The sequence below is a fragment of the Crotalus tigris genome, unplaced genomic scaffold, assembly GCF_016545835.1.
Source record: "Crotalus tigris isolate CLP2741 ecotype Arizona unplaced genomic scaffold, ASM1654583v1 scf7180000021352.268788, whole genome shotgun sequence".
NCBI classification, from domain to species: Eukaryota; Metazoa; Chordata; class Lepidosauria; order Squamata; family Viperidae; genus Crotalus; species Crotalus tigris.
In genome coordinates this window covers 114,310-142,219 of record NW_024098466.1, presented here as the reverse complement: position 1 = coordinate 142,219, position 27,910 = coordinate 114,310, and the positions used below count along the sequence as shown (strand labels likewise).

Genomic DNA, 27,910 nt, shown 5'->3' with positions numbered 1-27,910 from the left:
CAGCGTCTGGAGCATGCGCAGTGGTGCCCTTCCGGCCCCCTGCGGGAAAGGAGCGGGCTGTTATGGCGGTGCGCCGAGCTTGGTGCGGAGGAAGGGACTCCTTTCTGGCTTTGGCCTTCGGCGTGACATTTCTGAAAATGCTCCTCATTCCGACATAGTAAGAGATCCGAATTCGTTATTTGTCTTTCGGCTGATTAAAAAGGCGCGCGGAAGCGGGGGGGGGGGCAGGAGGGAGGTAGAAGGTTCAATCGCCGCCATTGTAGATTCGGCTGTTCCCAGAGAGTTCCTCCCCGCCCTCTGCTGATAGTACCCTTTTTGTGGCTGTTCCCGTGGCTGTCCCCCTCCCTCCGTGCTCTTCTTTGTTACCCTTCCAAGCTCCGCTGATCTATAGTCGGTGCGAGCCATGGTGGCTGGGGATGATGGAGGTTGTAGTGTTAACACATCAAGAGGGGAGTTGGAAAACGGGCAGTCCTCGACTTACCCCCACAATGGAACCCAACGTTTTTGTTGCTAAGCGAAACGTTGGTTTAAGTGAGATTTGCCCCGTTTTGCGACGTTTCGTGCCACGGTTGCTAAGTGGATCACTGCAGTTAAGTTAGCAACACCGTCGCTAAGTGAATCTGGCTCCCCCCATTGACTTTGTCAGAAGGTCGCAAAAGGGGATCACGTGACCCCGGGACGCTGCAACCGTCGTAAGTACGAGTCAGTTTCACCTGCAAAGGTCGTAAGTGTGAAAGACGGTCCTTAAGTCCCTTTTTTCCAGGGCCGTTGTAACTTTGAACGGTCAGTAAATAAACTGTTGTAAGTCGAGGGCTAACCTGTATTATAAAATACAGTAGTGGTCAAAAGTGTGGAAACCTTTTGGGAAAAGTGTGTTTTGGAGGTTTGATGGCTAATGACACCACCTTTTTTTTGGAGTGGTACCATAAATTTATATATCAATGGAAAGATAATTTAATCAAGAATGTAATGCAACAAAGTTTTTTTAATTATCTGTACTGCATTCTATGAGAAGTTAAGCCAAATAACCAGAAAAAGGAAGCACAAGTTGCTTAGGTTGATCTCAGGTAGCTTTCCTTCCTCTGATTGTAGCCAATGAGCATGAGTGTTTAGAGAGCCAATCGGACATCATCTTGTTTTGGCAATGAGCCAATCAGATCACAGTAGGATCCAGTTATCGATGTCATGTATTGAAGCCCAGAGGAGGACATTTGTCAGTGTGTTATGTGATCGCTTATCAAGTTGATTGGTTTTTTTGTGTTTTTTCATTTAGTGAGCTTGCAAAACGTCATAAAATTAAAGTCATGGTGCAAAGAGCTGACTGGTTGCCCAGAAAGCGATGTAAAATAGAATTATTAAGTGAACAAGGCTACAGTTATAAAGAAATGAGAAGAAAAATGGGTGGAAACTTAACCAAAGGTGGCATTTCTACTGTACACTTTTCCCAAAAGGTTTCCACAGTTTTGGCCACTCCTGTAGTTAACCTGGTTAGTCTTTGTTTGATTGCTCAATAAAGTGGAAAACAAACTGAATGTGGAGAAACCTCTATCTGGATACTAATGGTTAACTCCTTGTAGTCATTCCACAGATTTTGAAGTGCACAGGAATTGGCTTGCCATTACTCACAGCCTACCAGCCTCTCAGTGGTATTACGAGGTGAGTATCTTATCCTTTCATTGCATGAAATATCCTTGGTTTGTAGAGCAGTGACTTGGCTTGGCTTGTCAGAAAGTCACAAAACGATCGTAAGTACGAGTCAAGTTGCCAAGCGTCTGAATATTGACCGTGAGGACGCTGCAGTGGTTGTTAAGTGTGAAAAATTGTCATGAGACACTTTTTTCAATGCCGCTATATCTTCAGTCACTAAACAGACAGTTGTAAATTGAGGACTAGCTGTCTTTTCCTCCAAAATGGGGTGTGGTTAAGAGCTGTGTTCGTGATACGGTTTCTGAATCTACCGAGAGAGATTGTTTAATTAGAAAGTTTGCTGCTTGTCACCGGAAGCTGAACAAACCTCCCAAGCAGGCAATTGCAGTCTCTTTTGCCTGTACTGTCAGCCTTCCTAGATTAAAAAAAGTGAAGGTCTCTGTCTGGTTTAGCCCAGCCAACTGATCCAGATCGTTCCCCTTTGCACAAACGAGAATAGCAACAACAGGCCGGCTTGCAATGGTTTGGGTAAGTCGCATTTTTAAACAGATTCCGGACAATTCTTCCAATTCCTTGAATTCTGGGATTATTTTTTTTTTAAAGGGAGTTCGCTAACTGATGTCATTTTAAAAGCTGCTTTACTTTTTTGCAGCCTTTCCCCCCCCCCTTTTTTTTAGACTGTTATCTTTTATTGTTGTAATCAATAACTGTGACTGAGAGCCGTTTTGGTCTAATGCAGTGGTTCTCAACCTGTGGGTCGGGACCCCATTTGGGGTCGAACGACCATTTCACGGGGGTCGCCAAACAACGCAGTCCACCATTTTTCCCCCTTTTTTCCTTAGCTGTGCTACTCCCTTTTATTCTATTGGCTTTTGAAAGCCAATAGAATAGACTCTTGAATAGAGTCCAATTCTATTGGCTTTCAAAAGCCAATAGGAATTGTCCAGGCTATCTCTGCCCTGCTGAGCCTGCCAAAAGTCCCATTCTGCAAACGATGCTGCGCCAGCTGAGTAATCCTCGACTTACGACCAGTTGAGTAATCCTTGACTTACGACCGGTTGGGGGTCGCGGCATTAAGAAGGTTGAGAACCACTGGTCTAGCAGTTAAGGCATCAGGTTAGGAAATGGGAGTCTGTGAGTTCTAGGCCCACTTTAGGCATGAAAGCCGGTTGGGTGACTTGAGCCAATCACCAGGAGACTTAGTTCTGCCTTAGGCATGGAAGCCGGTTGGGTGATTTTGGGCCAATCACCAAGAGACTGTCAGCTCTAATCCCGCTTTAGGCATGAACACTGGCTGGGTGACTTTGGGCCAATCACCAGAAGACTAGGAGTTTAGTCCCACCTTAGGCATGAAAGCCTTAGTGACTTTGGGCCAATCACCAAGAGACTGTGAGTTCTAGCCCCAGCTTAGGCATGAACAGTGACAGGGTGATTTTGGACCAATCGCCAGGAGACTGAGTTCTAGTTCTGTCTTAGGCATGAAAGCCTTAGACATGGAAAAACTGAGTGACTTTGGGCCAGTCACCAAGAGACTGTCAGTTCTAGTCCCGCCTTAGGCACGAACAGTGACAGGGTGATTTTGGGCCAATCGCCAGGAGACTATGAGTTCGAGTCCCGCCTTAGGCATGAAAAACAAACTGAGTGACTCTGGGCCAATCACCAAGAGACTATCAGTTCTAGTCCCACCTTAGGCATGAAAGCCAGCTGGGTGACTTTGGGCCAGTCCCTCTCACCCGGTTGTCATTGTGGGGAAATATTGAGGAAGAAATATTCAGTATCTTCGCTGCCTTGAGTTGCCTTTGGCCTTGCCGGACTCTAGGATTTTATGATCTGGAGAAGATAACTGAAGTTTGAAATGTACAATCAACAGACGCCTCTTCCTGTAGATTCTTATTGCTTAATTGTTTTGTTTTTTTTAATTTCAGGCAACTTCTGAGTGGACCTTGGATTACCCTCCCTTTTTTGCCTGGTTCGAGCGTATGCTTTCCTACGCTGCCGTCTACTTTGACAAAGAGATGCTGTCCGTTCAGAACCTCAACCATGCCAGCCAAATGACCGTTCTTTTCCAAAGGCTCTCGGTGATCGCTACAGACACGCTCTACATCTACGCCGTGTACCAGTAGGTGGTTGTGTCTTTATTGGAGGGGGCTTGGGGCCTGGAGGAAAGGGGAGGAGACCACTGGTGTTGACTGTCCTTGTCTTTTATTTATTTATTTTATGAGACTTATATACCGCTTTAAGTGCAAGCACTCTCTAAGCGGTGTACACCAGTAAGCAATGTATATGTATATTTACATTGCCCCCAACAATCTGGGTCCTCATTTTACCTACCCCGGAAGGATGGAAGGCTGAGTCAACCTTGAGCGGTGAGATTTGAACCGCTGACCTGCTGAACACAGTCAGCTAAAGTGGCCTGCACTACTGCACCCTAACTGCTGCGCCACCTCGGCTCATACAGTCTTTACCTGATATTTCCAAAATACAGGTCGTCCTCGACTTACGAACATAACCGAACCCAAAGTTTCCGTTGCTAAGTTGTTAGGTGCATTTTGCCCCATTTTGCCATCTTCCTTGCCCCGATTATTAAGTGAATCGCTGCAGTTGTTAAGTTAGGAAGACGGTCGTTAAGCGAATCTGGCTTCCCCCCCCCCTTGACTTTGCTTGTCAGAAAGTTGCAAAAGGGGATCACGTGCAACTGTCACAAGTACATGCCAGTTGCCAAGCATCTGAATTTTGATCCAGTGACCCTGGGGATGCTGCAATGGTCATAAGTGTAAAAAACAAGCTCATGTCATTTTTTCCACTAGCGTAACCTTGAACAGTGGCTAAAGAAATGGTCGTAAATTGAGGACTATGTAATTGGGAAGAAGGAAGGAATGTAGATATTTTTGCTCGATAAACCGTACATGTCCCGTAAGGTGCGTGCATGCAACATTTGTGGGTCTTGGTTTTCTTGTTCCAGATGCTGCAATTGTGTGAGCAGGAAGCAAGGTGGAAAAGACCCACTGGAAAGCCCGCCGTTTGTTCTTTCTGTCCTTCTGCTGTGGAATTTTGGTCTCTTAATTGTAGATCGTATCCTGGCCTTCTGGTTGCTTCTGAAGAGACTGATGCATTAACCCAGTGGTTCTCAACCTGTGGGTCAGGACCCCATTTGGGGTCGAACGACCATTTCACGGGGGTCGACAAACAATGCAGTCCGCCATTTTTTCCCCCTTTTCCTTAGCTGTGCTACTCCCTTTTATTCTATTGGCTTTTGAAAGCCAATAGAATAGACTCTCTTGAATAGAGTCTCATTCTATTGGCTTTCAAAAGCCAATAGGAATTGTCCAGGCTGTCTCTGCCCTGCTGAGCCCGCCAAAAGTCCCACTCTGCAAACGGTGCTGCACCAGTTGAGTAGTCCTCGACTTACGACCGGTTGAGTAGTCCTCGGCTTACGACCGGTTGGGGGTCGCGGCATTAAAAAGGTTGAGAACCACTGCATTAACCAAATATCCCAGGAGGGGTGAGAAACAACTTTGGTGTACGTTTTGATTGATTGAATCTATTAGGGTTTGATTTTTTCAGAACTAGGCAGAATTGTATTTAAATTGGAAAAACCTCTTGGCTTAGAGCAATATTTCTAAAGCAGATGGACTTCCTTAAATCAATCTCAGATATTCACTTTCAATACAATGGTTTCCTGTTCGGATTCCTGCTGCTTTCGATTGCACGATTATTCCAGGTAGTGTATAGTCCTTCCCCCCACTCTTCCTCTCTCCCCCCTCCCTCTCTACACACACACACACACACACACACACAGATAGATAGGAATGGATCGATGGATAGAGCTGAAGAAGCTTCTTGGGCGAGAAGCGAAACGTCTTCAAAGAAAACAAAGATATATATATAGAGAGAGGGGGAGAGAGATCTAAAATAATTTTGAAGATACGAGTCTCCGGTATATTCATATTCAAAAACTAAAACACAGATCACCGAGGCCAAGGAATTTTTTTAAAAACCTAGCTTTCGTCAGCGGTGAAACCTGATTCTCAATCCTGGCTAGAACTCTGACGATGTCAGCAGCCGCTGATAAAAGCTAAGTTTTTAAATAAATTCCTTGGTCTCGGTGATCCATGTTTTAGTTTTTGAATAGATAGATAGATAGATAGATAGATAGATAGATAGATAGATAGATAGATAGATAGATAGATAGATAGATAGATAGATAGATAGATAGATATGGATCTCTCTCTCTCTCTTGCTCTCTCTCTCCCTTATCTTGAATGTGCACCCTGTCAGCCCAAATATGGGAGAAAGAAATCTTCTTTTCTTTTGCCTGTATCAGCTCAATCCAGAGCCATCCACAAGCAGCAATCGCCAACTGCGACATCATTTTGCAGAAGAAGATTTCTTTCTCCCATATTTGGGCTGACAGGGTGCACATTCAAGGTAAAAATCTCCTCCCCCTGTCTCTCTCCTGATACAGCTGACAAAGTGAGAAAGAGCCTGTAGCCTAGAGGTTAATACAACTGCCTAACATGCATATAGCCCAGGTTCGACTCAGAAGAGTAAGTCTGGCTGAAGAGAGTTAAAAAACTCGAAATAGCTATCCCAGTTCGCTCTTTATTCTTTGTTAGCAACCTATCTATCTATATATATATACATACATACACACACACACACAGAGAGAGAGAGAGATCTATATATAAATCTATATATATGGATATAGATAGATGTATAGCATACATACATTATACACAAACATATATACACATACATAGTCTTTTACTTCTTCCTCTTCCTATTTTCTCCACAACAACCACCCTGTGAGGTGGGCTGGGTTGAGAGAGAAAGGAAGCGGCCCAAGGCAGGACTAGAACTTACCGTCTCCTGGTGATACGGGGCCAAAAGTCACCCAGCCAGCTTTCATGCCTACAGCGGAACTAGAATTCCCAGTATTTCTATTATAACGAACCACCCAAAAAAAAATTTCTGAATCTTGAGAAGCTCCTACGTTGTTTTTGCTAAACTGAGGCCCCAACATCCTCATCCCCAACTCCTTGGCCAGCATGTTTTGATAAAGACCAGGGGTGCTTGTTTATCTTAGCTCTTTTCATCTCCACCCCCCCCGCCCCATTCCTTTCCAGAAAAGATACTTAGAAGGCGCTTTCCTCTTTGCTGCTCTCCTGCACTTCAAGCACATTTACCTCTATGTGGCCCCAGCCTATGGCGTCTATCTGCTCCGATCTTACTGCTTCGCTGAAAATAATCCAGGTACGTTGCTGACAATTTCACACACCTTGAAGGCAAAAAAAGGTTGGATTCTAGTACAGGCGGTCCTCAACTTACAGCGGTTCATTTAGTGAGCATTCAAAGCCACAATGGCACTGAAGGAAGTGACTTAACGACCATTTTTCACACGACCGTGGTGGCATCTCCACGGTCACATGGTCAAAATTCAGACGCTCGACAACCGACTCGTATTTATGACGGTATACCGGGTCACGTGATCCCCTTTTGACGGCTTTCTGACAAGCTGAGCCAATAGGGCAGTGATGGCAAACCTTTTAGGGATCGAGTGCCCAAACTGCAACCCAAAACCCACTTATCCCTCAATGGGTGTGGCCCATTGAGTGGGCGTGGCCCATTCAGTGGGCGTGGCTGGAGTGGTAACGGCAGACTGGGTGGGACTAAAAAGTTCAATCAGTTCCAACTTTGCAAAATCTTTTTTCCCGCGAGAAGTTGAAATTGATTATTGAACCTTTTTTTTTTTGCACATGGCAGAGGCCTAAAGCAAAAAGGGTTTATAAAACCCAGCTGAGGGCCTAGGACTGGGGCAATAGCGCGCATGCCCACCCGTGCCATAGGTTCGCCACCACTGCAATAGGGGACACGCCAGATTCCCTTAACAACCGTGTTACTCACTTATCAATTGCAGTGATTCATTTCACAACTGGGAAGAAAGGCCGTAAAATGGGGCCAGAGTCACTTAACAAATGTCTCACTTAGCAACATAAAGGTTGGGCTCAATTTTACGTCGTAATTCGAGGACTACCCGTATCTCCTCAGGTGATCAACATTTGGGCCCTTGGCAAGCGGCCTGTATCCCGGGGTCACTCCTGACGGTTGCCCTGTCCTGAGAACATGTGATCCCACTTTTGTGACCGTTGGACAGGCAAAGTCAATGGGGGATCCAGATTCCCTTAACGGCCACCTTACTAACTTAACAGCTGCGGTGATTCACTTAACATCTGTGGCAGGAAAGGTCGTAAAATGGGGCAAAGCTCACTGAACGGTCTTGCTTTATCCAGGGCAATGTTGGGCTCAGTTGCAGTTGTAAGTCGAGGATTACCTCAAGGTCTAGCTCAAGTGTTTCTCAACCTTGACAATTTTAAGGCATGTGGACTTCAACTCCCAGAATTCCACAGCCAGCATTGCTGGCTGTGGAATTCTGGGAGTTGAAGTCCACATGCCTTAAAATTGTCAAGGTTGAGAAACACTGGTCTAGCTAAAAAGGCGGTCTGACCTGTCGCTGGCAGGTTTCAAATCATCTATTATCATCATTCTAGCTCTCATTGTGTCTAGGTGGATCTCTTCGATGGCGCAGTTTCCGTTTTCTGCGCTTAATCAGTCTGGGATTCATCGTCTGCCTTGTTTCTGCCGTTTCCCTTGGACCATTTTTGGTTTGGGTAAGAAACCCCTCTCTTTATTTTTTTCCTGAAAGACAATTTTTGAGAAAGTTTCTCAAGTTAGGGCATTGTCAATAAACCGTTGGGAGTTGGGCAAATAGAACAAATTTGAATGAATTAATAAATAAAAATAAATGCATTCCGTTTTCAAAACCAACTAACGCAAAGTAGCAATATTCCAAACATAGCAGGGTTTAAAATGTAGATCGGGGTGAGTTGTTTCTTGGTCTAAATCAGTGTGGTTGTTTTATAAAGTTCATTGTTTTCTCCAAGAGAATAAAATACAGAAACAGACAAAATGCAAGAAAATAAAAACATTCGGCTCTAACCATGTCAAAAAAAGAAAAAATAGCATACAAAAAAGGAGGAAAAAGTGATGTATTTAACATTCAACATGTAGGATCCAACCTGGTTTGAATGCTGTGGAAGAAAAGAAAAAAGCAATAAATTCTCCTAAATCAGTGTTTTTCAAATAATAATAATAATAAAGTTGGAAGGGACCTTGGAGGTCATCGAGTCCAACCCCCTACTCAGGCAGGGAAACCTATACCATTTTGGACAAATGGCTGTCCAGTCTCTTCTTAAAAACTTCCAGTGTTGGAGCATTCACTGCTTCTGGAGGCAGGTAGTTCCACTGGTTAATTGTTCTGACTGTCAGGAAGTTTCTCCTCAGTTCTAGGTTGCTTCTCTCCTTGATGAGTTTCCATCCGTTGCTTCAACCCTCAGAAGGGGTGGTTAGTTGGGGGATTCTGGGAGTGGAAGTCTACACACCTTAAACACGCTACATTTGGGGAAAAAAACCTGATCTAAGTAGAACGGTTAATAACAATTTTTCTCCAATTTAGGGTCAGCTTCCTCAAGTTTTCTCTCGCCTTTTCCCATTCAAACGGGGCCTCTGCCATGCATACTGGGCCCCAAACGTTTGGGCTGTGTACAACTCCATTGACAAAATGTTGTCAGTCCTTGGTAGGTATCTTAATCCTTCTGCTTGTCTGTCTGTCTGTCTGTCCTTCCATCGTGCCATTTTATTTGACATGGACACCACAACCTCACTTCAGTCAGTTCTGGGGGGTTCACAGTATAAAAATCAAAAGCAGTCATAAAGGGGGCCATAGTTCCTCCATGCTGGCTGAGGAATTCTGGGAGTTGAAGTCCCCGAGTCATGAAGGGGCCATAGTTCCCCCATGCTGGCTCAGGAATTCTGGGAGTTGAAGTCCCCGAGTCATGAAGGGGCCATAGTTCCTCCATGTTGGCTCAGGAATTCTGGGAGTTGAAGTCCACGAGTCATGAGGGGACCATATTTCCCCCATGCTGGCTGAGGAATTCTGGGAGTTGAAGTCCCCGAGTCATGAAGGGGCCATAGTTCCCCCATGCTGGCTGAGGAATTCTGGGAGCCGAAGTCCACAAGTCATGAAGGGGCCATAGTTCCCCCATGGTGGTTCAGGAATTCTGGGAGTTCAGGTCCACAAGTCACAAAGGGGCCAAGTTTGAAGACCCCCTGCTCCATGGGTAGGTTTGTTTTTTTGCAGATGTTTCCTGACCCTACTAGGTAACATCATCAGTGCTAGAAGGAAGTGGGATTTGCTCTGTTTATATACACGTGGCTTGCTCTGTCAGTGCTGATTGGAGTCATGGCGATTCCTTGATTAGGCTGTTGTTTACTGTTCCCTTGTCCCAAAGGTGCTTTTTTCAGGAGGCAACTGGACTTCCTTATTTTTCTTTGAAGACGTTTTGCTTCTCATCCAAGAAGCTTCCTCAGCTCTGAAGAAGCACCTTTGGGACAACCATGACCTCTGGATGACTGAGAATCTCCATAGACATTTACTGTTAACTTAGTTGTCTGCATGGATAGGTCCTTGATTAGGGTATTGTTTAGTTCTCGATCGTTTGTCTTGGTGTTAATCTCTGCACATAGAGATGTTGATTGCTAGAGAGGAGACGGTTCGGTCAAGCAGGTTTTGGTTTGAGCGAACCCCACTCCCTGCTAGCATAGATGAGATTAGTTTGGTAGTGAAAACATCTGCAAGAAAACCAGCAAGGACCCCACAGTCCTCCTCCTCCTCCTCCACTAGCACTGATGAGATTAACTAGTTTGGTAGTGAAACGCCTGCAAGAAAACCACCAAGCTCAGAGAACACCAAGGACCCGGTAGTCCTACTACTACTACTATTCTCTCTCTCTCTCTCTCTCTCTCTCTCTCTCTCTCTCTCTCTCTCTCTCTCTCTCTCTCACACACACACACACACACACTCACACACACACACACCTAGCACTGAAAATGTTACCTACTTAATTAAATATTTGCAAGAAAACCACCAAGCTCAGAGAGCACCCAGGACCCCACAGTCCTCCTCTACACACACCCCTAGCACTGACAATGTTACCTACTTGAGTAATTAAACATTTGCAAGAAAACCACCAAGCTCACCCAGGACCCCACAATCCTCTACGCGCGCGCGCGCACACACACACACACACACACACACACCTAGCACTGAAAATGTTACCTACTTGAGTAATTAAACATTTGCAAGAAAACCATCATGGTCAGAGAGCACCCAGGACCCCACAGTTGTCCTCTACACATACACACACACACACACACCACTGAAAATGTTACCTACTTGAGTAATTAAACATTTGCAAGAAAACCACCGTGGTCAGAGAACACCCAGGACCCCACAGTTGTCCTCTATGTAAGAACGTCCTGCTGCTGTAAAAATCAACCAGAACACCAGGTACGTTTCAGTAGTCAACAAAGGTTTATTTCGCTATGTCGAAAACAAAATCAGCTCTGGGAAACACCCCAGCCCAGCGTCCTATTAATCCCATCACCACACCCACCGCGCACGCCCCAATCACCCCAATTACCTAATTACCCCTGCTGAACGCAACCCCATCTGCACCACACCCTATCATCATCCTATCAATTACATTCTGTCAGACCCAGCGTCATAAATCAGCGCTGTCCGCCCACATAATGTCTGTTCATCCGGGCTTCCCGTGCAATAGAGTAAGCAGCCACGTGGTTCCTCCGTCATAGCGGAAGCGCCGGTATTAGTCCCGACACTGCTCCGCGTCCGGCTCCACCAAGGCTGTTCGGAAGTCGGTTCAGAGCTCCGGCTCCACCACGGCTGTTCGGAAGTCGGTTCAGAGCTCCGGAGACCGGCCAACGTCCGTACATGGGTAGGATGCACGCTGGGGCTGACATCCGGCTCCCCCTCACCACAGGGCCCCCTGAAATGAAACAGAGACATTCACGTATGCTATCACCTATCCCCCTGTGTTCCTCGGGTTGTGCGGCCACAGCCTGTGATATTGACGAATCAGGGCAGGAGCGAAGACATCCCCCTCCCGAACCCAGGATGCCTCGGATAAGGGGTATCCTTTCCATAGAACCAGATAATACATATCGCCCCCCTCCACCGGGAATCCAGTATGTCCTGTATTTCATACCTTCCCGGGGCAACGGGCCCTGGGGGAGGTTCATCATGGGTGGTCCCTTCTACTGGTTTTAATAGACTCACATGAAATACTGGGTGTATCTTACCAAGTACTCCTGGCAATTGCAGTTGCACCGTGACAGGATTGATGATACGTACTATGCGGAATGGTCCAATGTATTTTGGTGCCAGTTTCTTGCATGGTACCTGCAACTTAATATACTTGGTGGACAAGTACACCCGGTCACCCACTCTCAGGTGCATTGCCCTTCTACGACTTTTATCTGCTTGCTCCTTCACTGCCTTTTCCGCATGTTGTAACGCCTGTTTCACTGTACTCCACACCTGACCTGCACGGGACATCCAATCTCCAGGACGTATATCTGTACCCCCCTGTGGTTCAGCCCCAGGTAATGGAACCGGATCGTATCCATAAACTACTTGGAAAGGGGTCAACCCGGTGCTTTTATGCACTGCGTTGTTATACGCTAGTTCCGCGAATGGTATGAAGTCTATCCAATCTGACTGTTGGTGAGATACATAAGACCGGAGATATCGTGAGATTGCCGCATTAGCCCGTTCCGCCGCCCCATTAGTGCAAGGATGGTATGCTGAACTCAGGCCTTGTGTGGTCCCAATGCTTGCTAGGAATCTACGCCAGAATTGAGCCGTAAATTGAACACCCCGGTCCGAGATAATTCTACGGGGTGCTCCATGTAATCTATATATGTGTTGCACGAACAATGTCACTAGTCCCCTCGCAGATGGCAGTCCTTTGCAGGGGACGAAATGTGCTTGCTTCGAGAACAAGTCCACAACCGTCCATATGACCGTGTACCCTCTGATGTTCGGTAAATCAACAAGGAAATCCATCCCGATGTCCTGCCAGGGTCGGATCGGATTAGATACCGGTTGTAGCAGTCCCATTGGCCTCTTCGGTACCACTTTAGACTGCGCGCAAATCCTACATTCCTTAACGTATCGCTCAATGTCCTTCCGTAAACTGGGCCACCAGAACCGTCGTCTCGCCAAATGGAGCGTCTTGACGAAGCCAAAATGGCCTGCCAGCTTCGAGTCGTGACATTGATGAAGTACCCGATGACGCATTTCCTGGGGGATGTATAACCTATTCCTATACCAAGCCAAGCCATCACGCTGGGTTAATAACCCGGGATTCGCCTGCAACCAGGGATCGGTCAACAATACAGTTTGCAGTTCCTCCTCAAACGTCACCACTTTGGCACATCCTTCTACGTGTGCGGGATCCCTACTACATAGCGGCATAATGGTCTGGATCACTTGTTCCTTTTTACTATCATATTGTGGTAGCCGGGAGAGTGCGTCTGCTAGGAAGTTCTTTCCTCCGGGCACCACCTTCAGGTGAAACCGGAAACGCTGAAAATACTGCGCCCATCGAACGTGTTTCGGCGCAAATCGCCTTGGAGTCTGGAGGACCGCCAGGTTCCGGTGGTCCGTCCACACCTCGAATGGGTGTTGCGCACCCTCCAATAGATGTCGCCAGGTGGACAACGCCCATTTTATCACAAATGCTTCTTTCTCCCACACTGCCCATCGTCTCTCGGGGTCGGTAAACTTCTTGGAGGTGTATGCGCACGGTTGCAAGTTGCCTTGGCCGTTACGTTGCATCAAGAGTGCGCCGACAGCCACATCACTAGCGTCGGCCTGCACTATAAATGGCTTATTTGGGTCGGGGTGCAATAGCACTGGTTCCTCTGCAAATAGTCGTTTAAGAGACTCGAAGGCCCGTTGGCAAGCTACCGTCCATTCCAATGCCTGTTTGGGATGGGGTTTGCCAGGTGTGGTTTTGGTGCGCAACAATTGAGTTAATGGTAGAGCCACATCAGCGAAAGAGGGGATGAATTGGCGGTAGAAATTGGCAAACCCCAAGAATCTCTGCAGTTGACGACGGGTCCTCGGGGCCTGCCATTCTAGAACACTGCGTACTTTATTAGGATCCATTTCTATCCCCATAGCTGACACCCTGAACCCTAAATAATCTATCCGGTCTTTGTGAAACTCGCACTTTGACAGCTTACAGTACAGGTTGGCGTTTAACAACTTTTGCAGTACTGTCCGTACTAATTGTACATGGTCTTCTAACGTCTGCGAATAGATGAGTATATCATCCAAATAGACAAGGACGCCCCTATATAGATGATCATGTAATACTTCATTTATTAGTTGCATGAAGACGGCCGGCGCTCCTTGTAACCCGAAAGGCATCACCTTGAATTGGTAGCTGCCCAGGGGACAGTTAAATGCTGTCTTCCACTCGTCCCCTTGCCTAATGCGTACCCTATAGTATGCCTCACGGAGGTCTAGTTTTGTGAAGATTTTCCCAGCCGCCAAATGAGTGAGCAGGTCTTTCATAAGCGGCAGGGGATATACTTGATTTATACACACTGCGTTCAGACCTCGGAAGTCTACACATAACCTCAATCCCCCATCCTTTTTTCCCTGGAATATAACTGGAGCGGCTATTCTCGAACGTGCTGGTTCTATAAAACCTCTGGCTAGATTCTTATCAATGTACTTTCTCATTTCCTGCAGTTCTGCAAATGTCATGGGGTACATTCTGGGTTTGGGTAGCTTAGCTCCTGGAGCGAGTTCGATTGCACAATCAGTCTGTCTGTGCGGCGGCAAACTATCACATTCCTGTTCGCTAAACTGCCGCGAGATCGTCATATACCCGTGGGTATGGGGTTTTGTCCTTCTCCTGGACCGATCGTGAAGCGTTTAACTTTCTATCCCTATTCAAGTCATCTGGCGACCGCGGATGCGGACCTACTGCTAGCCGTAGGTGTCTGGACCCCTCCGCCCACCAAATGGTTGGTGTCCACTTATCCATCCACGCTAATCCCAGAATAACAGACTCGGACATAGTGGGAACAACTATGAACCTTATCATTTCCCAATGACCCCCAATATCCATTCTAACAGGCTCCGTTACCAATGTAGTGGGGACCCCTCCCAACAGGGAACCATCTACCTGCTCAAAACGGATCGGGGTCTTTAGTCGGGCCACCCTAATCCGCATCTGTTGTACTAACCCCTTACTAATAAGGCATCTTGTACATCCCGTATCTAATAACGCCGGACAGGGCATTACCTCACCCGTGACCGGGTTTGTCAATGAAATGGGGATGGTGAAGGGGACGATGGGGTCACTCACCATCGGATCTTCCACCAGTCCTTCGTCCTCGTATTCCTGTAATGTAGGAGACGCCCCATCGGGTGGTTGCTGGATCGGCGACTGTCCCAGTTGGTAGGCCACCCGTGATTTCTCTGTCGGTTTTTTCGATGTGGTACCCGGGGTGCCAACCGCCGTAGGTGTACCTGTGGGCTAGGGTGTTCCACACTCCGCAGCGCGGTGGCCCGGCCGATTGCAGCGGAAACACCGGAAGGTGTTTCCCAGAGCTGATTTACTGTAAGAACGTCCTGCTGCTGTAAAAATCAACCAGAACACCAGGTACGTTTCAGTAGTCAACAAAGGTTTATTTCGCTATGTCGAAAACAAAATCAGCTCTGGGAAACACCCCAGCCCAGCGTCCTATTAATCCCATCACCACACCCACCGCGCACGCCCCAATCACCCCAATTACCCAATTACCCCTGCTGAACGCAACCCCATCTGCACCACACCCTATCATCATCCTATCAATTACATTCTGTCAGACCCAGCGTCATAAATCAGCGCTGTCCGCCCACATAATGTCTGTTCATCCGGGCTTCCCGTGCAATAGAGTAAGCAGCCACGTGGTTCCTCCGTCATAGCGGAAGCGCCGGTATTAGTCCCGACACTGCTCCGCGTCCGGCTCCACCCAGGCTGTTCGGAAGTCGGTTCAGAGCTCCGGCTCCACCAAGGCTGTTCGGAAGTCGGTTCAGAGCTCCGGAGACCGGCCAACGTCCGTACATGGGTAGGATGCACGCTGGGGCTGACACTCTACACATACACACACACACACACACACACACACACACACCACTGAAAATGTTACCTACTTGAGTAATTAAACATTTGCAAGAAAACCACCAAGCTCACCCAGGACCCCACAATCCTCTATGCGCGCGCGCACACACACACACACACACACACACACACACACACACACCTAGCACTGAAAATGTTACCTATTTGAGTAATTAAACATTTGCAAGAAAACCACCATGGTCAGAGAGCACCCAGGACCCCACAGTTGTCCTCTACACATACACACACACACACACACCACTGAAAATGTTACCTACTTGAGTAATTAAACATTTGCAAGAAAACCACCATGGTCAGAGAACACCCAGGACCCCACAGTTGTCCTCTACACACACACACACACACAGCACTGAAAATGTTACCTACTTGAGTAATTAAACATTTGCAAGAAAACCACCATGGTCAGAGAGCACCCAGGACCCCACAGTCGTCCTCTACACACACACACACACACAGACACACACAGCATTGAAAATGTTACCACTTGAGTAATTAAACATTTGCAAAAAAAAAAAAAAAAACCCATCAAGCTCAGAGAGCACCCAGGACCCCACAATCATTGTACACACACACACACACACACATACCCCTCCACACCTCCTAGCACTGAAAATGTTACCTACTTGAGTAATTAAACATTTGCAAGAAAACCACCAAGCTCAGAAAGGACCACAGATCCCAGACAATCTATGTCAGATTGCTCGACTGTGCACCTGAGCTCATTAACAGATTTCCTCTTTGACTTTCCAGGGCTGAAGTATCACTTGCTTGACCCTGCAAAAGTGCCCAAGGCAGCCATGACGGGAGGGCTGGTTCAGGAATTTCAGCACAGCGTCCTGCCTTCTGTGACCCCACTAGCAACCTTGTGCTGTACCGCCATCTCCATGCTGGTAAGCATAAACCATTATCGCCCTTGTGCGGTTAAATTTGTTTAATTTCCTCTGAACCAAATCTGTTGAATTTCGGTACATTCCCATCTCTCATCAGTCCAGAATCTCCTTAAAAAATAACTGACTCTGACCTTACTGGACAGACTCTGCCATGCCACAATTCTCAGGCAAAACTTTTCCTAGGCGAGAGATAAGGGTAAAGAAAATAAAAAGTTCTAAATATCACCGTGCCTGATTCTTACAGAGGCATAAAACATGAAAGTAGAAGGTCCCTTTTCCCCCCTGTGCAGATAATGGAGATTTGGCCCGATGTCAAAAGTTGGGCTAAAACATTGCATCCGGTCTTGGAAGATCTGTTAGCCACAGTTAGATTTTTTTTTTCTGTCTAAACCAGGGTTCCCCTACATTTTGGCTTTGCAGATTGCCCGCTACTCATGTGAGTGGGGATGTATATAATAATAATAATAATAATAATAGTAGTAGTAGTAGTAGTAGTAGTAGTAGTAGTAGTAGAAGTTGGAAGGGACCTTGGAGGTCATCTAGTCCAACCCCCTGCTCGGGCAGGAAACCCTACACCATTTCGGACAAATGGCTGTCCAGTCTCTTCTTAAAAACTTCCAGTGTTGGAGCATTTACTGCTTCTGGAGGCAAGCTGTTCCACTGATTAATTGTTCTCACTGTCAGGAAGTTTCTCCTTAGTTCTAGGTTGCTTCTCTCCTTGAGTAGTTTCCACCCGTTGCTTCTTGTCCTGCCTTCAGGTGCTTTGGAGAATAGCTTAATTCCCTCTTCTTTATGGCAGCCCCTGAGATATTGGAATACTGCTATCATGTCCCCCCTTGTCCTTCCTAAACTAGACATACCCAATTCTAGCAACCGTTCCTTATATGTTTTAGCCATAATGATAACGATAATAATAATAATAATAGTAAAGTTGGAAGGGACCTTGGAGGTCATCTAGTCCAACCCCCTGCTCAGGCAAGAAACCTTATACCATTTTGAATAAATGGCTGTCCAATCTCTTCTTAAAAACTTCCAGTGTTGGAGCATTCACCGACTCTGGAGGCAGGTTGTTCCATATGTGCATGCGCCTGTGCTTGCCCCCCCCCCACAACTTCCGCAGCCCGATTCCAAAAGGCTCAAGACCTGATAGTGGCCCAGGAATTGGGGAACCCCTGGTCTAAACCACATCCTTCTCAAATTGATCCGCTTATATAGTTGGTGAGATGATGAAGAAGAATTTGGGCAAACGCCAGGAGACAGTGAAAGACAGCCCCCCCTCCCCCCCGGCTTGCTATGGTCTGTGGGGATCGCGAAGAGTCAGACATGATGTCAACATCCAGCTGGAGAATCCAAATAAGATAAGAAGCAGCATAGCCCACAGCTTATATCGCGGAGGACCTCTCATGGACTATGAATGTTAACATGCTTGTGAAGGAGGCAGAGAAGAGGCTGTACTTCCTGAGAATGATAGATTAATCTATCTCAGCATCTACTTCTGTCCTACTATCACAGCACGGTTGAGAGTGTCCTGACATACGGCATTCTTGCATGGTATGGAAGCAGCTCTGTAGTGCTGTGGTTCTCAACCTTTTTAATGGCGCGACCCCCAACTGGTCGTAAGTCGAGGACTGCTCAACTGGCGCAGCACCGTTTGCAGAATGGGACTTTTGGCGGGCTCAGCAGGGCAGAGACAGCCTGGACAATTCCTATTGGCTTTGGAAAGCCAATAGAATTAGACTCTATTCAAGAGAGTCTATTCTATTGGCTTTCAAAAGCCAATAGAATAAAAGGGAGTAGCACAGCTAAGGAAAAGGGGGGGGGGGTAAATGGCGGACTGTGTTGTTTGGCAACCCCCGTGAAATGGTCGTTTGACCCCAAATGGGATCCCGAACCACAGGTTGAGAACCGCTGCTGTTAGCGGATAAAAAAGCTCTATAGAGAATTATTAAAACTGCCCAGAATATTATCGGACTCCAGCTACCAGCCCTGGACAACATCTTCGAATCTCGCTGTTTGAGGAAGTTGCATAACATTCTCAGAGACTCTTCCCATCCTGCTTACAATCTCTTTGGACTGTTGCCTTCTGGCAGAAGATATAGAACATTTAAAACTCGGACCACACGTTTTCTGAATAGTTTTTCTCCCAGAGCTATAATTGCACTTAATAATGAACTAAAGGGCCACCATCAGTGAACTGTTGGACAGCATTACTTGGTCTGTTGGGTGGATGTTTGGGCGGTTTTAGGGGTGGGGAATTGTGGTGGGTGGCAGTGTGTTGGGGGATTATGTGTGTGGGACCTGGTCTTTGGGTGTCACGTAAATTTCGTTGTATGTGTACACTGTGTATACACATACAATGGCAATAAAGTTTATTTAATTATTTATTTATTTAAAATGGGCAGAGCAAGAAGCTCGGAAGGAATTCTCTAGCTAGACTGAAAAAGGAGACAGCGGGAGATTTGTATTTTCAAACTTGCAAGATTCTATTACTGTTGCTTTAAAGTAAAATTAGCTTGTCTGATTATGTTTACTGTCTGATCTACCTGGGAAGGCTTGCTTGCTTACTTAACTAGTACAGTATAGTACAATACAGTACAGGGATCGGCAACCTTGGCTCTTTTATGACTTGTGGACTTCAACTCCCAGAATTCCCGAGTCAGAGTGGCTGGTTCAAGAATTCTGGGTGTTGAAGTCCACAAGTCATAAAAGAGCCAGCCAAGGTTGCCTACCCCTGGTATAGTATATATTTAATTCATTATTTAATTCCTTTAATCTAATTAATTTTTATTTAATTTTTTTTTTTTTGTTTAATTTTATTTATTTAGTTTAATTTTTAATTTATTATTTACTTTTATTTGTTTACTTTTATTTAATTTATTGGCCGCCCAACTTACCACAGCATAATTCTGGGCGGCTTACAATATAATTATGATGCTAGCACAAACAACAATGACCAGGGCTGACCCTCTCCCCCCCCTGGGGTGGCTGATTGTGGTTTTTAAAAACATATATGAAGCAGCAGCATTCGAAAATGCCACTTCCCATGCCCCCACAATTCTGCCAACTTTTCCTGTGACCCCACGGAACATGTAAACATGGACTAATTGAGTCTTGTCATATGAGTTCTGCTCCATTCGTTTTACTGAAGAATGGAGCTCCTTCAACTGGAAGTAGAGATGGCCGTTGGTTTTAGATCCGGGTATCCAACCTTGGTGATTTTAAGACTTGGGGTTGGGTACCCCTGATCTAAAGCCTTCCAACATTTGAAGGCACCTTCTCTAGGGCAGGACTATGACTTGTGGACTTCAACTCCCAGAATTCCTGAGCCAGCATGGCCCAGCTTGGAAACCTCTCCCTTTCCCCTCAGAATGGCTGCCTCAGGAATTCTGGGAGTTGAAGTCCACGAGTCATGAAGGGGCCATAGTTCCCCCATGCTGGCTCAGGAATTCTGGGAGGTGAAGTCCACGAGTCATAAAAGAGCCAAGGTTGCCGATCCCTGCTCTAGGGCATGACAGAAAAGAGAGGGCTCCATTGACTGATGACCTGCTTAATGGTGGAAGACCCACTGAAGCTCTGTTTCTGCCTGTTATTTCTAGCCTTCTGTTTTCTGTCTTTGGTTTAAACCCCAAGGGCCCCGAGGATTCCTGAGGTGCTTGGTTCTCTGTGCGCTAAGCTCCTTCCTGTTTGGTTGGCACGTCCATGAGAAAGCCATTCTCCTCGCCATTCTTCCTTTGAGGTAAGAGAGCGGTCATTGCTGACCACCAAGGAAAAAGCATTGTGAGTGGAGAAGGGAGCTATTGAAACCCTACATAGCCTAGGGCAGGGGTGGCGAACCTATGGCTCGCGTGCCAGAAGCAGCACTCAGCCTCTCTGTGGGCACACACGCCATGCCCTGGAGTTGGCAACTGTCCCTCTTCAACCAGCCACCCGCTAACTCGCCGAGGTCCCACGTGGCCAGATGCATCCCAGCACCACTGATTTCCCTCCCCCTCATCCCATCCCTTCTGGCCTCACATGGTCTCCTTTTTCCGGGCACGACCCACTGCATCACCTCCTCAGCTGTCCACTGGCTGTCCAGCTCAGAGGTGGCTTCTCTGAACTGCTGGCGGTGGGCTGCGGAGCCCCAGAGTATGCTGGTCGAGGGGCTGGCAGGCTGTGGCTGCTGACAAGACACTGTTGGCCCCCATGCACTCGCTGGACTCTGTGCGGGGGCCAATGGTGTCAAGCAGCAGTCACCCCGGCCCCTGCCTCACCTTGCCCTGCCTTTCCTCACCTTGCCTCACCTCACCCTGCAGGATGAGCCTCCTGCCCATAGCCCCACTTGCCAGAGACCCCCTGGATCTCCCCCAACCCTGCCCGTCCCTCCCCCCGAGCAACATCGAGGTGACTGTGCCCACCTTGGCCACACCCACCCAGTCTGCCATGACTATCACAGCCATGCCCACCCAGTGGGCCACGCGCACCCGGCGATAAATAAGGGGGTTTGGGGTTGCAGTTTGGGCACTCGGTCTCTAAAAGGTTCGCCATCACTGGCCTAGGGCCAGGCTACCTACGGAACTGGCTTCACCCCATCACATCAGCCCATCCCGCTCATTCAGGAAGGGAAGTGTCAGAGCATGCACAGTCTTATTGCACTAAGATAACCCAGGAGTAAACACAATAAACAGCAGTCTATATTAAATGGTGGTTTATATTACACTGTCTACAATATTGTACCCCAGGAACAATAGACATACACATGGTAATACAGCAGAATCCAACACACAGCAGTTACAGCAGGAAACGGATGGGAGAGAGAGAGAGAGAGAGACTCCAGCAAAAATATACTCAGGCTCTTAAAGGGATACAGACCCTGCTGAGTCATTCCTATCATTGCATCATCCACCTTACATTACATTCTACATTTCGCATCATACAAGCTGGTTAGCTGTTCAATTATTACCTTGCCCCTGCATGCTGCGGACCCCGTCAAAGAATTTCGACTGGCAGGATGTGGGAAGAGACCCTTCTCTGCCTCTGCCCCTGCATTCTGGAGCATCTTGCCCTCAAGAGGTTAGCAAAGCCCCCAATTCTGTAGTTTTATCAAGCATTTAAAACGTGTGGGTCCTAAACCGTTCTGCTTTTAATGTTTAACTTCATTTTGTTTATATTGTACACTGCCCAGAGGACAAGCCATTGAGAAATGCAACATAAGAAGGAAGGGGAAGAAAGGGAGGGAAAGAAAAAGAAAAGAAAGAAAGAGAGAGAGAGAGAGAAAGAAAGAAAGAGAAGGTCATAATGGGCCTGACCATAAATATCAACCACAAGCGATACAGTGGAAGCCTGGAGCTGGGGATTGTTTCTGCTTTTGTAAGGATCCAGACATCCCTCTGCCACAACTCTTCCTTCACTGACTCTGGAACCAGGACAGATCCCTGCTAGAACAGTCCCCAAACTGGTCAGAACAATAAAGCAGTTGGTGAACTGAAGCTGTTTCCCCCCCCCCCCCCCAGCAAGACCACAGTCCAAAATGTAAGACTTAATGGCCACAATTGAACCCAAATTTTCTGTTGCTCAACAGTTTTGCCTCCACTTTATGACCGTTCTTGCCACACTTGTTAAGTGAATCGCTAAAGCTGTTAAATCAGTAACACAGTTTTTAAGTGAATCTGGCTTCCCCATTAACTTGGCTTGTCAGAAAGTCACAAAAAGTGGATCACCACGGGGTCCAAATTTGAATACTTGGCAACTGGCTTATATTTAGGACGGTCGCAGTGTCCCGGGATCGTGTGATCTCTTTTTGCGACCTTCTGACAGGCGAAGTTAATGAGGGAAGCCAAATTTGCTTAACAGCTATGTTGCTAATTTAACAACTGCAAGGATCCACTTAACGACGGTGGCAAGAAAGCTCGCAAAATGGGGCAAGATTTACAACTGTCTCGCTTAGCAACGAACTGTTTGAGCTCAATTGTGGTTAATAAGTCAAGGACTACCTTATTGTATCAGTGAGTGAGCGTGGCAGCTTTGAGAGAGGCCTGACAAAAACAGATTCTACTCTGAAATATTCCTTTTTTTTTATTGTTCTGTTCTCAGCTTTCTGTCTGTGGAGAGGTCAAGAGATGCTGGTGTTTACCTCATGCTGTCCACTACGGGCCATTTTTCCCTCTTCCCACTGCTGTTTACCGCACCAGGTATATTTAATTTCTTCGTTATTTGCAAAAAAGAAAAAAAATGCTTTGATATAGGTAATCCTCAACTTATCACCATAATTGGGACTGGGATTTCCATTCTAAGTTGCAGTCATCAGTCAAATCACACGATTTTATGACCCTTTTTCAAGCAGTCGTAAGTCAGGTCACCATGGTTCCTAGTGAATCCAGCTTCTCCAACAACATTTTTTTTGCCACAAATAAGCAAAAAAAAAAAAAAAAGTTGCAAATTGTAGTCGTGGGGACACATAATGCTGCAACCAGTTGTAAATCCGAGTCAATTGCCAAGCACTTGAATTGGGTATACACTGGGACAGGACTGGTTAGCCATGGATTGACATGTATGGCCTAGTCCAGGGTAGGCAACCCTGGCTCTTTTATCACTCATGGACTTCAACTCCCAGAATTCCTGAGTCAGCCATGCTGAGGGGAAAGGGAGAAGTTTCAAGTTGAGCCATGCCAGCTCAGGAATTCTGGGAGTTGAAGTCCGCAGGTCATGAAGGGGCCATAGTTCTCCCATGCTGGATCAGGAATTATGGGAGATGAAGTCCACAATTCATGAAGGTGCCATAGTTCCCCCATGCTGGCTCAGGAATTCTGGGAGTTGAAGTCCACGAGTCATAAAAGCCAAGGTTGCCTACCCCTGGCCTAGCCGTAGATAAAATTGGTACGGGCTCTACTTAAATCAGTGCCATGGGATTTTATTCAGGCTAGTAACTCATCCTTTTCTACATGGAAATACAGACTTGATCCAAGCACTACCAAACCGTAGGGCAAATCTGGACCCAGTCTGGTGTTGTGGTATACAATCCTAGGCTGCATGGACAGAGGGATAGTATCAAGATCACGTGAAGTGTTAATACCACTTTTCAATGCTTTGGTAAGGCCACACTTGGAATACGGCATCCAGTTTTGGTCCCCACGATGTAAAAAAGATGTTGAGACTCTAGAAAGAGTGCAGAGAAGAGCAACAAAGATGATCAGGGGACTGGAGGCTAAAGCATATAAGGAACGGCTGCTGGAATTGGGTATGTCTAGTTTAACGAAGAGAAGGACGAGGGGGGACATGATAGCCGTGTTCCAATATCTCAGGGGTTGTCACAAAGTGTATGCACGGCATAATACAGGATGCATAAATGGGAATACTTCTTCCCCGCAATACATCTGCCATGGAATTTGATACTACAAAGTCTTTGTTGTTGTTTCTTTCAGAGCTGCCCATTAAAATATTGCTGATGCTCCTCTTTTCAGTGTACAGTTTCTCTTCCCTGAAGGCCCTGTTCAGGTAAGAAGGAAATCATTTTATAAATAAAGAGAAGAGCCTTCCCATTGCCGAGCGATCTGGTTTTGCACATTTGTCCCATCTCAGGGATGGTTAAACTGCCAATAAAAGGAGGATATTTGTACCTCAGGGTTGAAATGAGGGGTCCTTGGTCATCTCTGCTTGTTTTCTTATAGACGTTTCATCAACCAGCTAGGTAACATCATCAGTGCTAGAAGGGAGTGGGGTTTATGAAGAAGAGGAGGACTGAGGTTGGTTTTTTTTCTTGCAGACGTTTCATCACCCAACTAGGTAACAATATCAGTGCACTGATGATGTTTATTTATTTATTTATTTACTTATGAGACTTTATATACCGCTTTAAGTGCAAGCACTCTCTAAGCAGTGTGCACCAGTAAGCAATGTGTGTGTGTGTGTGTGTGTGTGTGTGTGTGTGTGTGTGTGTGTGTGTATTGAGCCGGTGAGATTTGAACCGCTGACCTGCTGAACACAGTCAGCTAAAGTGGCCTGCAGTACTACACTCTAACTGCTGCGCCACCTCGGCTCTTTGTTACTTAGTTTGGGTAATGAAATGTCTTCAGGGAAGCAACCGACTGATAGGATTTGGGTGAGTCTGATTATGTTGACAGTTTGATCCTATGCAGTTCAACTTGAAAGTAAAAGCCCGGATTATACATTGGGTAGGTTGTAAGAAGTCAAAACTTAAGTCCACCCGCTTGTTTACTCCGTGGCCAGTCGGAATAGAATACAGGATAACAAGAGTTGGAAGGGACCTTGGAGGTCTTCTAGTCCAGCCCCCTGATAAAGCAGGAAACCCTATACCAGGGGTAGGCAACCTTGGCTCTTTTCTGACTCATGGACTTCAACTCCCAGAATTCCTGAGCCAGCCATGCTGAGGGGAAAGGGAGAGGTTTCCAAGCTGAGCCATGTTGGCTCAGGAATCCTGGGAGTTGAAGTCCACGAGTCGTAAAGGGGCCATAGTTCCCCCATGCTGGCTCAGGAATCCTGGGAGTTGAAGTCCACAAGTCATGAAGGGGCCATAGTTCCCCCATGCTGGCTCTGGAATACTGGCAGTTGAAGTCCACGAGTCATAAAAGAGCCAAGGTTGCCTACCCCTTCCCTATACCATCTCACACAAATGGCTGTCCGGTCTCTTCTTTAAAAGCACCCGCAACTGGGGGCTGCTGGATTCATCTGGCTTCACTCATAGATAAGTTTATAGGTAATGGGTGCAGGTAGTCCTCAAGTTACAACTGTAATGGAGCTTGCCCATTACACTCAGAAGCTGTGGCAGAAGTTGTAATATTACTTTATGACCCCCCACCCTGCTCTCCCCAATGTGGTCTTTAGGCGGAGCCCAGGGTGCCTCAGGGTTAGGAGAGACCCTGGGAGTGCTAGCACAAGCCTAGGTACACCTGTTCCAGGACCCCCAAGGCTTCCCTCACCCCCTAAGGCACCCTAAAGGTGCTTTTTCAAAAGGCAACTGAATTTCCTTGGGGTTTTTTTCCCCTTGAAAACATTTTGCTTCTCACCGAAAAAGCTTCTTCAGTTCTGGCTGAATGGTGGGGAATGGCAGGATTTATCTATTCCTTGCAGTCATCTGGTCGTTCGTACTCCCTCCGAGAGTCCTTGAGGCCTAAGGACTCTGCAGGCTTTGGACCTGCCTGCTTTCACACACACACACACTTACCCCACAAGCCTGTCGGGTGGGGCAGCCGTTGGAACTTCCGAACCGGATCGTTCCCGTTTGGGGGGGGGAGGTCCATGGTAACTTTGAACAGTCGCTAAGCGACCAGTCATAAGTCAAGGACTACCTTTATGGCAAGGCTATGAAGAAGTCTTTTTAAAATCATTTTGTCTTGTCCTGTCTCCATAGGAAAGAGCCTCTGCTGAACTGGTTGGAAGCAGTCTACCTCACTGGGCTGATACCCCTAGGAATCGCCTGTGAAATTGTGTTCCCTTTTACTTCCTGGGCTCAAAAACTGCCATTCCTGCCTTTATTGCTCACCTCCGTATATTGTGCTCTAGGCATCATTTATGCCTGGCTCAAGCTATACATCTCAGCCTTCACAGAAGGCAAAGAAAAAGAAGAATAATGATGGTTTATCATGGATTCCAAGCTGGCAAGGATCATTCCGGCAAGCTCACAACCACACACAACACGGCAACAGGTGCTCACATTGGACCTCCTCTTCAATTGCAGAAACGCTTTAAAGACTTGGGGACCTGAAACTCATAAGGAAATAATCAGCTTTTTAAACCAGCGCGACCTGAATGCAACAGTGTTTATTTCCGTTATTGCTATAGCAGGAGAAATCAAAGTTTTTGCTTTCTTTTTCTTTTAAATAATTCTGTCTCCAAAGGCCATAGGGATGTGCTGATCCATATGTAGAGGGAACAGGAACAATTTCTTTTTCCTGTTTTGAGTCACCAGGGTTCAAGGAGATAATTTCTTAACATTTAAAGAGGCACATTCCATGTATCTTATCTGGAATTAAAAGAAAAAAGAGGTTTGCAAATTGTAGGGGTGAGCTTTGCACATACCAAAAAAAAAAAAAAAAAAGACAGGCTGAGTTCCCAAACTCTGTATTACATGATCATCAATTTCTAGAAAACGTTATTATCATGCTGGGTGAAAATTAAATAAAGAATTCATTTTTTAAAATCTGTTTCCTTGAACTGTATAGAATGCATAATGGTAGATCTACCTTTCAAGCAAATCTGATCTGATCAGACCAATTTATGGATGATTGTTCCAAGCTTTTAGCTAGAAAAACTTACACAAGTAGCCCTCAACGTGGGACCGTAATCGAGACTGGAATTACAGTCATAAATTGTGGCAGTCATTAAGTCACCACTCAACCCAATTTTGCAATCTTTTTTGGGGGGGCAGTCGTTAATCAGTTGCCACTGGTCATTAAATGCATCTGTTTTTTTAGTCAATGGGCATTTCCCCCCCCCCCCAAACCAGACGCAAATGCCAGTTTCCAGCAAAAAATATAAATCACTGCTGCAAATAGTGGTAAATTCCAGTTGTGGTACCCAGTAACTAATTTTGGGGGAGTCCATCATAATTTCAAATGGTTGCTAAGCAGCCAGTCGTAAGTCTACCTGTAAAATACATATTTGGGACTTGCATTAGCATTTGCCAAAAGATTGTTTAAAGTGGTTTCATGTTTGCTTAGAAATAATCCATGGGAGCTACCTATGTCTAAACCGGGCATTAATATGGGCTATATCAAGAGCTGGGACCTGGGTTTTTCAAACGTAGCAATTTGAAGATGCTGACTGGGGAATGCTGGGAGTCGTAGTCCATGCCTCTTAGTTGCCATGATGGAGAAATAATGTTGGGGGAGTATGGTATACGATCAATGTCAGGTGGATGGGCAATTGCAGCAGTGAAACGTGGACCATTGGAAGACCTGTAGGGTCAAGTTGGGGATAGACCCTCCTGGAAAAAAACAACATTTTGATATGGTTGCTAGGCTCAAAAAACCATGATCACAACCTTGTCTGGAGATTCTCAGTCATCCAGGTTGTAGTTAACCCAAAGATGTTTTTTCCATGAGGCAACTGGACTCTCTTTTCCTCTTTGAAGACATTTCACTTCTCATCCAAGAAGCTTCTTCAGGTTCTGATCTGAATGGTGGGGAATGGAAGGATTTATACTCCTTGCAGACAGCTGGTCATTTGCCTTCTAGGGCAAGGGTAGGCAACTGGCTCTTTTATGACTCGTGGACTTCAACTCCCAGAATTCCTGAGCCAGCCAAATTTTGATCA

At 46.4% G+C, this 27,910-nt stretch overlaps 1 protein-coding gene and 1 non-coding gene across 3 annotated transcripts; both read left to right on the top strand.

Annotated features, from left to right (window-relative positions):
- The first annotated feature begins 7 nt into the window (after positions 1 to 7).
- ALG8 (ALG8 alpha-1,3-glucosyltransferase) lies at positions 8 to 26,795 on the top strand. 2 transcript variants are annotated; one of them, XM_039370032.1, is made up of 13 exons: positions 8 to 157; positions 1,578 to 1,656; positions 3,573 to 3,766; positions 4,610 to 4,719; positions 5,301 to 5,368; positions 6,774 to 6,900; positions 8,212 to 8,315; positions 9,161 to 9,281; positions 16,521 to 16,660; positions 20,257 to 20,396; positions 22,733 to 22,830; positions 24,061 to 24,133; positions 26,007 to 26,795. In XM_039370032.1, the coding sequence occupies exons 1-13, from the start codon at positions 63 to 65 to the stop codon at positions 26,224 to 26,226; spliced, it is 1,569 nt and encodes a 522-aa protein (XP_039225966.1). In that variant the 5' UTR covers positions 8 to 62; the 3' UTR covers positions 26,227 to 26,795. The 2 variants fall into 2 exon arrangements, with proteins under 2 accessions (XP_039225966.1, XP_039225967.1); XM_039370033.1 differs by having other exon boundaries at positions 24 to 157; positions 1,589 to 1,656.
- Positions 1,997 to 2,137, top strand: LOC120320402. Its single transcript, XR_005559952.1, has one exon.
- Positions 26,796 to 27,910: the final 1,115 nt, after the last annotated feature.